We start from the raw sequence: 13,604 nt of genomic DNA, 5'->3' as shown, positions 1-13,604 counted from the left end.
TGGGAACAGACCAACGCAAGCACAACCACAGTCCTCGGAGTGCAAAGAATGTGAGAATGATGGCAGCACACAAGACACAAGGTGGCTGATGTCTCCAAGATTCAGCAGACGTGGCTGGAGGTCTGTAAAAAGACGCAGGATCTGCAAGTTACTGTTGGGACTCCACTTACCTCAAAAAGCGCCATTTTCATTCTTTTTATGCAATCATATAATTTTACTGCACTGAAGGAGTCCATTCAGTCCAAAGTAGCTGTGCTGGCCCTCAACGAGCTATCCGTTCAATCCCATTCCCCTGCCCTTTCTCCATACCGTTTTAAAATTTTTCTTATTCAAGTATTTCTTTGCTTCCCTTTTAAGTTATTCTGGATTCTCCTTTTACCAGTGTTTCTAGCAGGGCATTCCATGTTCTAAGAGCCTTGTGCATTAAAACAAATTCCTCCGAAGTCTCCCTTTGTTCTTTTACTGATTTATGCTCTCAAGTTACCATTGCACTGACCAGTGGAAATTCTCCCCTAGTTCTCATATCAATGCCCTTTATAATAACGGAGTGACTGCTGCCAACGAGCTGGAAGCTACCAGAAGCTGCTGGAAGCATTCTGCGCATAAATGTTAACTTTCTCTCTGGGCTCAGCTCGGCAGCAGCGATCTCTTTTCCCCACCCCCCCCCAACTTATTGTTGGTAATATTTAACATTAAACCATCACCAGCCATGTCTATTATGACTTAAATCTAAAGCTCGGTGGATGCTGATTGTTGATAAACTCCAGGAGCTTTCGCTTCTCAAGCCCACCAGCTTCACGTGAGGAACCCGGAGCCGAGCCGGACCCCACCATTTAATCACCACATCGGTGACCAGAAACCCGTCAGAAATTACTGCAAACCGCGAGTATCTTTACTTCTAATAATTACAAAGGTGATTTATTTCACAAACAAACCACATTAATATTTCAGAGTGACTGCTGCCTACAAAATCCGGCAAGAAAAACCAAGAAACCATTGGAACTGCGCATGTGCAGCAGTCGTTGGCAGCAGTCGCGTCCTTATAATAATAAACACCCTATCAGATCTCTTAAGTTTCCCTGCATAAACATAAAGAGCCTGAGTTTCTCTCCTCATAACTAAAGCCTCTGATCACAGGGGTCATCTTCACAAATTGTGTGTCGATCACTGGCTTCAAGCCTCTAACAGGCCTCAATGTGCTGTAGTTACAAAAGAAAAATGAACAAAGCAGAGAAGCACAAAAGGTAGCGAGTATCCATTTGAGTGCCAGTCTCCTGAGACACTTATTCACGTGTAAAAGTGCCCGCTGTTGCAGATATGCTACTGCCTGGGTTAGTCACTGGTGTGAGCAGAGTGTATTATTCATTTCTCTTGCTGCTATGGCAATACTTCAAACTCTTCTGCTTCATTAAGCTCAAAAGAACTCCAGGTCCAATCTAAAGTATAATTCTCAATTTTCAATGTTGCTCTGCATTGTTAATTGGCCTATTTTATGAACAGGAGTAGACCATTCAGCCCCTTGAGCCTGCTCCGCCATTGAATTAGATCATGGCTGATTTGTACCTCAACTCCATTTGTCCGCGTTTGCGCCATATCTCTTGACACCCTTACCTAACAAAAATATAGCGCTCTCGGTCTTGAAAGCTCAAATTCACCCAGCATCCACAGCCTTTTGGGGGAGTGAACTGCAAATATCTACTACCTTTTGTGTGAAAAAGTGTTTCCTGATTTTGCTCTTGAACGGCCTGGCTTTAACTTTATGGTTATCTGCCCTCGTTCTTGATTCTCCCACCAGAGAAAATAGTGTCTCTCTATCTACCCTATCAACTCCTTTAATCATCTTAAACACCTCAATTAGATCACCCCTTAATCTTCTATATTCAAGGGAATACAAGCCATGCAACCTCGGTATCATTCTGGTGAATCTGCACTGCACCCTCTCCAAGGCCAATATATCCTTCCTGAGGTGCGGTGCCCAAAACTGAACACAGTACTCCAGATGCGGTCTAACCAGAGCTTTATATAAATGTAGCACAACTTACAGCCCTTTGTACTCCAGCCCCCTTGCAATAAAGGCTAACATTCCATTAGCTTTCTATACTCAAGGGAATACAAGCCAAGTTTATGCAACCTCTCCTCATAATTTAACCTTCTAAGCCCCGGTAACATTTCCCCCCACTAGTTTAGAGTGAGAGGAATGCTTAGAACAGAGTTAAACGTGAATGAATCGTCTGTTGCCACTTTCAGCCAATATTTTGCGTCTACGTTTTGGCTAAATTTGGGGAGGGTACAGGATATGCACCGTACCACGTAGCTGAAAACCAGATGATTGGCTGGATTGTGGAGTTGCAGTTCTAAAAGTACAAAGGGTTTGAACTTAATTTAAAAACTAAACATACAAAAGCAGAGCAAACTATCAAAGTGCCTATCTTCTTTCAGAAAGAGTTCTTAAACATCTTACTAGTTTTGTATACTGCCCTCCGAACACCAGAAGGCCAGATCCAGCTGCATTGTACAAAGCAAAAAGCAATCCTTCGTAATGCTTCAGGTTTATTTCTTCTGTACCACGTAAACTTCCTACCTGTCGTAAAGCAGAAAAGGAGAAAGACAGTCAGTACATAATATCTTCCTACTTGTCCCATCTAATATGAACGAAAAATTGCTCCAAACTGAAGTTTGTGTGATAAGGAATGATTGTCTTCTCTTAAACCTGGGGAACACCAATTTCCTAGGTGCAGTGAAGAGGAAAAGAGGGTGGGATACATTAGGCCAGTTTTCCACCTCCACTGCTGGGATTTCCTGGAATAGACGCATGCACAGAGTTAGCATTTTAAATGAGGCAAGCGGGGCTGTTCCCGGCCTTCTGTCTCATGTTCCTGGTCTCTCGCATCACTTAGCTGGGAGTATGATGGTCGGACACCTGTCACAAGTACTTGCACTGGGGCCCCAACAGACCAGAAGGCCTATGGAGGTGACTGCCCAAAGATCAACAGTTTCCTCTATTCTCCTCCCCCTTGAGTCTTTCGGCCTTCTCTCCAACAGCAGCCCCAATGTTGCACTCCTCATTTCTTGCTCTGCTTTCTTGCACGGGCTGCAGTCAGGGGAAGGCGGTCCCCCAGGGCCTGATAATCTACATCCTAGGGTACTTAAGGAAGTGGCCCTAGAAATAGTAGATGCATTGCTGGTCATCTTCCAAAATTCTATAGACTCTGGAACAGTTCCCATGGATTGGAGGATAGCTAATGTAACTCCACTATTTAAAAAGGGTGGTAGAGAGAAAACAGGGAATTATAGATCGGTAAGCCTGACATCAGTAGTGGGGAAAATGCTAGAGTCCATTATAAAAGATGTAATAGCAGAGCACTTGGAAAACAGTGACAGGATCGGACAAAGTCAACATGGATTTACAAAAGGTAAATCATGCTTGATTAATCTACTGGAATTTTTTGAGGATGTAACTGGTAGAATAGATAAGGGAGAACCAGTGGATGTGGTGTATTTGGACATTCAGAAGGCTTTCGATAAGGTCCCGCATAAGAGATTAGCGTGCAAAATTAAAGCATATGGGATTGGGGGTAAGGTACTGTCTTGGATAGAGAACTGGTTGGCAGACAGGAAGCAAAGAGTTGGAATAAACGGGTCTTTTTCCGAGTGGCAGGCAGTGACTAGTGGGGTACCGCAGGTATCGGTGCTAGGACCCCAGCTATTCACAATATATATATAAATGATCTAGACGAGGGACCTAGATGTAATATCTCCAAGTTTGCAGACGACACAAAGCTGGGTGGGCGTGTGTGCTGTGAGGAGGATGCAGAGAAACTCCAGTATGATTTGGACAGGTTGGGTGATTGGGCAAATGCATGGCAAATGCAGTATAATGTGGATAAATGCGAGGTTATCCACTTCGGTGGCAAAAACAGGAAGATAAATTATTATCTGAACGGCAATAGATTGGGAAAAGGGGAAGTGCAACGAGACGTGGGTGTCCTTGTGCACCAGTCGCTGAAGGTAAGCATGCAGGTGCAGCAGGCGGTTAAGAAGGCAAATGGTATGTTGGCCTTCGTAGCGAGAGGATTCGAGTACAGAAGCAAGGATGTCTTGCTGCAGTTGTACAGGGCCTTGGTGAGACTACACCTTGAGTATTGTGTGTAGTTTTGGTCGCCTTATCTGAGGAAGGATGTTCTTGCCATGGAGAGAGTGCAGCGAAGATTCTTCAGACTGATACCTGGGATGGCAGGAATGACGTATGAAGAGAGATTGGGTCGATTAGGCTTATATTCGCTAGAGTTTAGAAGAATGAGAGGGGATCTCATTGAAACTTATAAAATTCTAACAGGACTAGACAGACTAAATGCAGGAAGGATGTTCCCGATGGCGGGGGAGTCCAGAACCAGGGGTCACAGTCTAAGGATAAGGGGTAAGCCATTTAGGACTGAGATGAGGAGGAATTTCTTCACCCAGAGAGTGGTGAACCTGTGTAATTCTCTGCCACACAGGGCAGTTGAGGCCAATTCATTAAATATGTTCAAGAAGGAGTTGGATATATTTCTTGAGGCTAAAGGGATTAAGGGATATGGGGAGAAAGCAGGGACATGGTACTGAATTTGGATGATCAGCCATGATCTCTTAAAATGGCGGAGCGGGCTCGAGGGGCCGAATGGCCTACTCCTGCTCCTATCATCTATGTTTCTGACAGCTGCAGGCCGCCTTAGGCCCGCTGCACCTGCCCACAGCAATGGTGCAAAGCAAGCACATTTCCTGTGAGAAAGGGTTGCCCTTAGCGCGGCAATACATGAAAGACCTGGTGGGTGATGTTTTCCAGATTCAGTGGAGTTATAGAAGTCTCATGAGTATGTTATAATGCCCAAAGATAAACTGCCAGTGTCATTGCACACTTGAGACCACTTGTATGAGATAAGGGGCAATAGCTTCACTTATACCATGGAAACGAGAGTGAGTGCTCACTGTAATGTTCCTTCATAATGTAAAGCTACATGACCCTATGTTTTTATATAAGTTTAATGTAAGATAATGTTAACGGCGAGTGTCTCACTGCCTGACTCCCCAAAGCCTTTCCACCATCTACAAGGCACAAGTCAGGAGTGTGATGGAATACTCTCCACTTGCCTGGATGAGTGCAGCTCCAACAACACTCAAGAAGCTCGACACCATCCAAGACAAAGTAGCCCGTTTGATTGGCACCCCATCCACCACCTTAAACATTCACTCCCTCCACCACCAGCGTACTGTGGCTGCAGTGTGTACCATCTACAAGATGCACTGCAGCAACTCGCCAAGGCTTCTTTGGCAGCACCTCCCAAACCTGCGACCACTACCACCTAGAAGGACAAGGGCAGCAGGCGCATGGGAACACCACCACCTCCAAGTTCCTCTCCAAGTCACACACCATCCTGACTTAGAAATATATCGCCGATCCTTCATCGTCGCTGGGTCAAAATCCTGGAACTCCCTACCTAACAGCGCTGTGGGAGTACCTTCACCACACGGACTGCAGCGGTTCAAGGCGACGGCTCACCACCACCTTCTCAAGGGCAACTAGGGATGGGCAATAAATGCTGGCCTTGCCAGCGACGCCCACATCCCATAAGCAAATTTAAAAAAACGTGAAACAGCATCAAGCTCTGTCTTATTGTATGGATTTACTTTTAGAGCAGTTATGCGGGGAGATTAATTGTATTGGTTCGAAATTCCTCCATGTATTTGAATTTCGCATAATTAATACAAATCATGCTATTTTCCATGGCAATTTTAATTACACGGATTTCTTTTTCAATTTAGGAAAGGTAGTTTAATTACCTGTTAAAATTAATTACAGACAAAAGCTTTGACTCATCAAAACTTAAACAACTCATCAAAAGTACAGTTATGGAAACAAATTGCAGCACAACTCTCGCAGCTCAGGCTCAGTTGTAAAGATTCCATGACGAGCAGCATTGTGGAGCTCGATCGCATGGTCACCATACTCCCCCAGTTGTACATTTCAAGTAGAATACTGGAGCATCATTAAAGAACACCCTTTAGTCGTGCTCCTCACCAGTGCACAGGATTAAACTGCTGTATTACATCAAGATTGACCACTGCGACAATACAGAAAATCAAACCTCATATTTAATGTTGTGCAGTAATTTTTGCAATTAGTAAAAGAAAAACAAATCCAGATGAACCTTCGCTGAAACTTCAAAAGAGAGCAGTTGGAAAAATCCGGGTCTGTGTTGAACTGCTGTACCCAAATGAGGTGGCCTGTGTCATGTCAAAAATGTTCTGCTGGTACAAGGAGGTTTGCCAACGCCGCCGCTGTGCCTGCCAACTCGAGTCCTTTCACCATCAGACTGGTTTCCTGGCTCACAGCTTCTATCACAGAAACAATCCCCTCAGCATGGACAGGCTTTACTGTGGATCATTTCCAATCCCCTTTCACCTCTTCAAGTTGTTCTCTTTGCTCAAATGTGCTGGCTTTGTTTAAGTTTGCTCAATAACCTTTCCTTTTGAGCAGCAGCTTGAGCTTTCCGTTCCGGGCTCTGTTTCAGGGCCACAGCCGCTCAATAGATGAAGGAGAAACCTAATAAACTGGGGAGATCAGTGGTGGCAAGCTTATGAATGAAGCATTTCAACTTGATGAGGTTTATAGACATCATCTGTTGCTGCTAATGCTGTCAAGGATGAGTTTTCCATTTCCAGATTTCTACAAACACAACTCATGTATGAATTAAAGAACGAAAGACTGGCATTTGCATAACGCCTTTCACAACCTCAGGACATCCCAAAGCGCTTTACAACCAATCAAGTACTTTTGAAGTGAAGTCACTGTTGTATTGTAGGAAACACAGCAGCCAATTTGCACACAGCAAGCTCCCACAAACAGCAATGTGATAATGACCAGATAATGGCCTAGAAATTCGGTGGCGCCCCCGCCGGAAGTACCGCCCCGGAAGGAGCCGCGAGCGCCAGCCCGATATTCAGTTTGAGTGCCCCAAACGGAAGCGCGGTGCTACTCGAGGCGCCCCGCATCCGTCTTCGGGCGCTGCAACTGAAAATCGCAGCGCAACGTGCCACAGCACCACACGCTGCGGCACGGTGCGCTGCAGTACTGCAGGCCTTCCTCCCCTTCTTAAAGGGGAGGGGCCTGCTGCAGCGCGATTGGAGATCGCGAGTGCCGGCAAAAGAGCCCGGCACCGAGGAGAAGCGCTGGGCTCTTGGGACACAGCCGGCACAACGCGGGGGTGGGGGTTAGGAGGCCGGGGACGGGAGCGCAGAGAGGTGCTGGCAGGCAGCCAACAACAAAGATGGCCGCCCCACACCTCTCCTTTAATTTGCGCCTCTACCGCCGCAGGTAGGCCCCCCTGAACCGGTCGCAAATTGCGACCGGTGTTACAGCGGGGGACGCTACCAAATATCGCGATTGGGGCGGTAGCGGGGCGCTGCGCACACCGATGACGTCATCGGTGGCGGCGCAGCGCTACAGGCTAACGCCGCCATTAGTGCCCCTCTAAATTTCGCGGGAGGTGTGGCCAGTGGCGCTAAACCCACTAAGTGCCCTCTTTGGGCATTAACTGGTGGCGCAGCCCACTGAATTTCTAGGCCAATATGTTTTAGTGATGTTGTTTGAGGCCAGGAAACTGGGGATAACTCCCCTGCATTTCATTGAATAGTGCCATGGGATCTTTTACATCCACCTGAGAGAGCAGACGGGGCCTCGGTTTAACGTTTCATCCAAAAGACGGCACCTCCGACAGGGCAGCACTCCCTCAGCACTGCACTGGAGTGTCAGCCTAGATTTTTGTGCTCCAGTCTCTGGAGGGGGATTTGAACCCACAACCCTCTGACACAGAGGGTTATTTATGATTATCCCATCACCTTGGTTTCTCTTGCCGAGCACCTCCTGTTTCAAGAATACAACTGGACGCTAGTGGTGGGTTTCCCTCTTAATTAACCGTGGTGTAAATGTCTTCCAGCCATGCGAACTTGTCCAGTAATTGCCTGTTTATTGCCCAGTCCAACAGAGTTACAATCCCATGGAGATTTTCTGCTGTTAGGCTGGGGGTGAATTCTGGGTGACTTTCAGCTGGAAAAGAGATCAGCTGTGTCACAGATCATGAGGAAGAGGGTTTGTGTTCCCGAGAACCCGAGCTTCCCCACAGCAGGAAAGCAGAAGCACTGGAAGTGTCCCAGCTCCTACACTAAGGAATGCTTCTCTAAGATTAGCTAGAGTTAGTCTGGGCTGTACCTGGTGCTCTCAGTGAACCTGATGCTGAAACTGGAACCAGAAGCTCTGCACAAAAAAGAGTAAATTAGGAGACAAATGGAGGTGAGAAACTGAGAGATGGATGTTGAATCTGAGATTTATCCAAACAAATCGCATAGATCCCACTCGCAGGTGTAATAAATGACACATTCAACAGCTTACTGTTAGTTATTCTGCTTATGTCAACAGGTTTAAAAGAAGTTGTTGTTTATTAGTCCACGTTCCCCCAGTGTTGCTCACTGTCAAAGGAGCAGACATCAGGAAGTGAACGGGAGTGGCATCGAACGTGTGGTAGAAGCCAAGCAGTAGGGTGAGACTTGGGATTAAGGTGGATGTGTGGGGAGAGGAAGGGGAGCAGGAGTGAGCTGCAGGCAAAGGTGCAGATCCATCACAGAGGGCAGGGTCTGGGTATCGAGTGAGGGGGGAGGTGGCTCGCCCAGGGAAGGAACATCACGTGGTGCTGGAGGCAGACATTAAGCAGGTATGTCACAACGCAGCTCAATTTTTAAATTGGACTCTGGGCTGTAAGTAGAAAACTCTTATGAGGACTGAAAAGCAGCTAAAAGCCTTTAATGTATTTTACGATTGACACAGTGAGAAAACTAACCAATCAAAAAGCTCAGGTGGGAGACGTCAGTCAGACAGGCACCGGGACCTCAGTCGGACAGGCACCAGGATCTCAGTGTGACAAACACGGGACCTCAGTCTGACAAACACGGGACCTCAGTCTGACAAACACCGGGACCGCAGTGTGACAGGCACCGGGACCGCAGTGTGACAGGCACCGGGACCGCAGTGTGATAGGCACCGGGACCACAGTGTGACAGGCACCGGGACCTCAGTGTGACAAACATGGGACCTCAGTGTGACAGGCACTGGGACCTCAGTGTGACAAACACCGGGACCGCAGTGTGACAGGCACCGGGACCGCAGTGTGACAGGCACCGGGACCACAGTGTGACAGGCACCGGGACCTCAGTGTGACAAACATGGGACCTCAGTGTGACAGGCACGGGGACCTCAGTGTGACAAACACCGGGACCTCAGTGTGACAAACACCGGGACCGCAGTGTGACAGGCACCGGGACCGCAGTGTGACAGGCACCGGGACCACAGTGTGACAGGCACCGGGACCTCAGCGTGACAAACGCCGGGACCTCAGCGTGACAAACGCCAGGACCTCAGTGTGTCAGACACCGGGACCTCAGTGCGACGGGCACCGGGACCGCACTGTTACAGGCACGGGGACCTTAGTGTGACAGGCACCGGGACCGCAGTGTGACAGGCACCAGGATCTCAGTGTGACAGGCACCGGGACCTCAGTGTGAAAACGCCGGGACGTCAGCGTGACAAACGCCGGGACGTCAGCGTGACAAACGCCGGGACCTCAGCGTGACAAACGCCGGGACCTCAGCGTGACAAATGCCGGGACCTCAGCGTGACAGGCACCGGGACCTCAGCGTGACAGGCACCGGGACCTCAGCGTGACAGGCACCCGGACCTCAGTGTGACAGGCAGCGGGACCGCACTGTTACAGGCACGGGGACCTTAGTGTGACAGGCACCGGGACCTCAGTGTGACAAGCACGGGGGCCTCAGTGTGACAAACACCGGGACCGCAGTGTGACAAACACCGGGACCTCAGTGTGACAGGCACTGGGACCACAGTGTGACAGGCACCGGGACCTCAGTGTGACAGGCACCGGGACCTCAGCGTGACAAATGCCGGGACCTCAGCGTGACAGGCACCGGGACCGAACTGTTACAGGCACGGGGACCTTAGTATGACAAGCACCGGGACCTCAGTGTGACAGGCACGGGGACCTCAGTGTGACAGGCACCGGGACCTCAGTGTGACAAACACCGGGACCGCAGTGTGACAGGCACCGGGACCACAGTGTGACAGGCACCGGGACCTCAGTGTGAGAAACACCGGGACCTCAGTGTGACAAACATGGGACCTCAGTGTGACAGGCACCGGGACCTCAGTGTGACAAACACCGGGACCGCAGTGTGACAGGCACCGGGACCGCAGTGTGACAGGCACCGGGACCGCAGTGTGACAGGCACCGGGATCTCAGTGTGACAGGCACCGGGACCTCAGTGTGAAAACGCCGGGACCTCAGCGTGACAAACGCCGGGACCTCAGCGTGACAAACGCCGGGACCTCAGCGTGACAAACGCCGGGACCTCAGCGTGACAAACGCCGGGACCTCAGCGTGACAAACGCCGGGACCTCAGCGTGACAAACGCCGGGACCTCAGCGTGACAGGCACCGGGACCTCAGCGTGACAGGCACCGGGACCTCAGTGTGACAGGCACCGGGACCGCACTGTTACAGGCACGGGGACCGCAGTGTGACAAACACCGGGACATCAGTGTGACAGGCACTGGGACCACAGTGTGACAGGCACCAGGACCTCAGTCTAACAGGCACCGGGACCTCAGCGTGACAAATGCCGGGACCTCAGTGTGACAAATGCCGGGACCTCAGTGTGACAAACGCCGGGACCGCACTGTTACAGGCACGGGGACCTTAGTGTGACAGGCACCGGGACCTCGGTGTGACAAGCACCGGGACCTCAGTGTGACAAACATGGGACCTCAGTGTGACAGGCACCAGGACCTCAGTGTGACAGGCACCGGGACCTCAGCGTGACAAATGCCGGGACCTCAGTGTGACAAACGCCAGGACTTCAGTGTGACAAACGCCGGGACTTCAGTGTGACAAACGCCGGGACCTCAGTGTGACAGGCATGGGGACCTCAGTGTGACAGGCACCGGGACCGCACTGTTACAGGCACGGGGACCTTAGTGTGACAGGCACCGGGACCTCAGTGTGACAGGCATCGGGACCTCAGTGTGACAAGCACGGGGACCTCAGTGTGACAAACACCGGGACCACAGTGTGACAGGCACCGGGACCTCAGTGTGACAAACATGGGACCTCAGTGTGACAGGCCGGGGACCTCAGTGTGACAAACACCGGGACCGCAGTGTGGCAGGCACCGGGACCACAGTGTGACAAACATGGGACCTCAGTGTGATAGGCACCGGGACCGCAGTCTGACAGGCACCGGGACCGCAGTGTGACAAACACCAGGACCACAGTGTGACAGGCACCGGGACCTCAGTGTGACAAACATGGGACCTCAGTGTGACTGGCACCGGGACCGCAGTGTTACAGGCACGGGGACCTTAGTGTGACAGGCACCGGGACCTCAGTGTGACAGGCACGGGGACCTTAGTGTGACAGGCACCGGGACCTCAGTGTGACAGGCACCGGGACTGCACTGTTACAGGCACAGTGACTGCACTGTTACAGGCACGGGGACCTTAGTGTGACAGGCACCGGGACCTCAGTGTGACAAACACCGGGACCACAGTGTGACAGACACCGGGACCTCAGTGTGACAAACATGGGACCTCAGTGTGACAGGCACCGGGACTGCACTGTTACAGGCACGGGGACCTTAGTGTGACAAACATGGGACCTCAGTGTGACAAACACCGGGACCGCACTGTTACAGGCATGGGGACCTTAGTGTGACAGGCACCGGGACCACAGTGTGACAAACGCCGGGACCTCAGCGTGACAAACGCCGGGACCTCAGCGTGACAAACGCCGGGACCTCAGCGTGACAAACGCCGGGACATCAGCGTGACAAACGCCGGGACATCAGCGTGACAGGCACCGGGACCTCAGCGTGACAGGCACCGGGACCTCAGCGTGACAGGCACCGGGACCTCAGCGTGACAGGCACCGGGACCTCAGCGTGACAGGCACCGGGACCTCAGCGTGACAGGCACCGGGACCTCAGCGTGACAGGCACCGGGTCCTCAGCGTGACAGGCACCGGGACCTCAGTGTGACAGGCACCGGGACCTCAGTCTGACAGACACCGGGACCTCAGACAGATGACATTACAGACACAAAATTTCATTTGTCAGATATAAATACATTCTATTTTGGTTGTGGCTTTCATTAAGCGCAGAAGACATTTTAAAAGCTCCTTTTTTTAATTAGGTGTAAGTTTATTTCAGCTTTCTCCACAGGATTCTCTCCTATAATTCCTGTTTGTTCTCCAACTCACTCCGCTTAAACACTGGAATTGAAAATAGAGATTATGAGGAAAGTGAATCCCCCAGTCAGTGACTCAATCATATTTTAAATTATTTGAAGATAAATTTTACGAGCACCAGTATGCTTCCTCACCACTAAGACCAGGTATCAGACTTGAATTACTTTGCTCACTTGCTGACTACTGTATGCATTTCCATCATATTTACAGTGACCATGCATCACAAAGCAAGACAGGTAAATGTCAAACAACTGAAATAGAACATTTTTGCGAGGTTTGTAATTTTGTTTACTGCGTGAAGCAGAAAAGCTGCACAGCTAGAGTTCTACAGCTGAGTAAACTGCAAACGAGGAACCATGCAGGAAAAAGGTGTTCGCCAGACCGTGTGTTTTCTTTCCATTCTCGGGATGTGGACGCTGCTGGCAATGCTGGCATTTACTGCCCATCCTTATTTGTCCTGAAGAGACCCTTTGTCGTGGTTGGATACAATTGAGTGGTTTGCCGGGCCACTTAAGAATCAACCACGTTGATGAGTATAAGAAGCTTTATACATGTACCTTAAAGTACTGCTCTTACTTCTTACCTTTACCGTGAAAGCAGAATCCACAAATAGCTTCTGTAGAATTGTCAGTGATTCCCAACACCGAGTGATGCATCCATCAAAGTGTGGGTTCAGCTGCAAGAACATTTCCAGTTGTTGGGATACGGCATCGAATGACAACCCGACACAAGGCTAATGAAATGGAATAACAACCACAATGAGAAAAGGTGTATATATTCATGCTGACGGCAATTTTATGTCTAGCCTAACAGTAACAAATGTTAATGGACAATACAAATAGAAAACGTTGGGAAACAGCAGGATCCAGCAGCAGCTGTGAAAAGACAGGCTAATGTGTTGGGTACATCATTCTGACCAGTTCTAATGAAGGGTTGTGGGAAGAAAAAGGAAAATCAATGTCAGACCATCCTTACCCACCTCCAAGCAGCAGCTTTCAGACTGGCACAAGTGCGAGGCAGGGAGAGAGTCCATAGGGATTCTCAAAGGATAGCCACTCAATTAGCACTGTACTTATCATTTAAAAATATATATATATTTATTTTATCGAGAATGAGATGTCCCTCAACTCTGGACAAACATGCTACAGAATTGACGTTCTCATCCTGCAGAGGATGGCTTGATACAGAAATTGGCCTTGACATGCCACAGTGTCCTGAGGGGCCTGCATGTAGTGCACAGGGGAAATCTCACCCCCTTCTT

General features: G+C 49.7%; 1 protein-coding gene across 8 annotated transcripts in view; it reads right to left on the bottom strand.

The window, feature by feature from the left end:
• LOC147121782 (eIF-2-alpha kinase GCN2-like) overlaps nucleotides 1-13,604 on the bottom strand; it is a 161,332-nt gene that overhangs the window by 17,421 nt on the left and 130,307 nt on the right. For all 8 annotated transcript variants that reach the window (XM_085982284.1, XM_085982286.1, XM_085982282.1 and 5 more), the window contains 2 exons: nucleotides 12,927-13,076; nucleotides 2,462-2,581 (listed from right to left, as the gene is read on the bottom strand). In XM_085982284.1, the coding sequence (XP_085838410.1) occupies nucleotides 2,462-2,581; nucleotides 12,927-13,076 (270 nt within the window). The remainder of the gene's footprint in view (nucleotides 1-2,461; nucleotides 2,582-12,926; nucleotides 13,077-13,604) is intronic.

The sequence above is a fragment of the Somniosus microcephalus genome, chromosome 3, assembly GCF_052327205.1.
Source record: "Somniosus microcephalus isolate GS21.2 chromosome 3, FLI_Smic_1.0, whole genome shotgun sequence".
In the NCBI taxonomy this organism is placed as follows: Eukaryota; Metazoa; Chordata; class Chondrichthyes; order Squaliformes; family Somniosidae; genus Somniosus; species Somniosus microcephalus.
The sequence above is the reverse complement of the archived record's forward strand: the minus strand, read 5'-3'. Positions and strand labels throughout refer to the sequence as shown.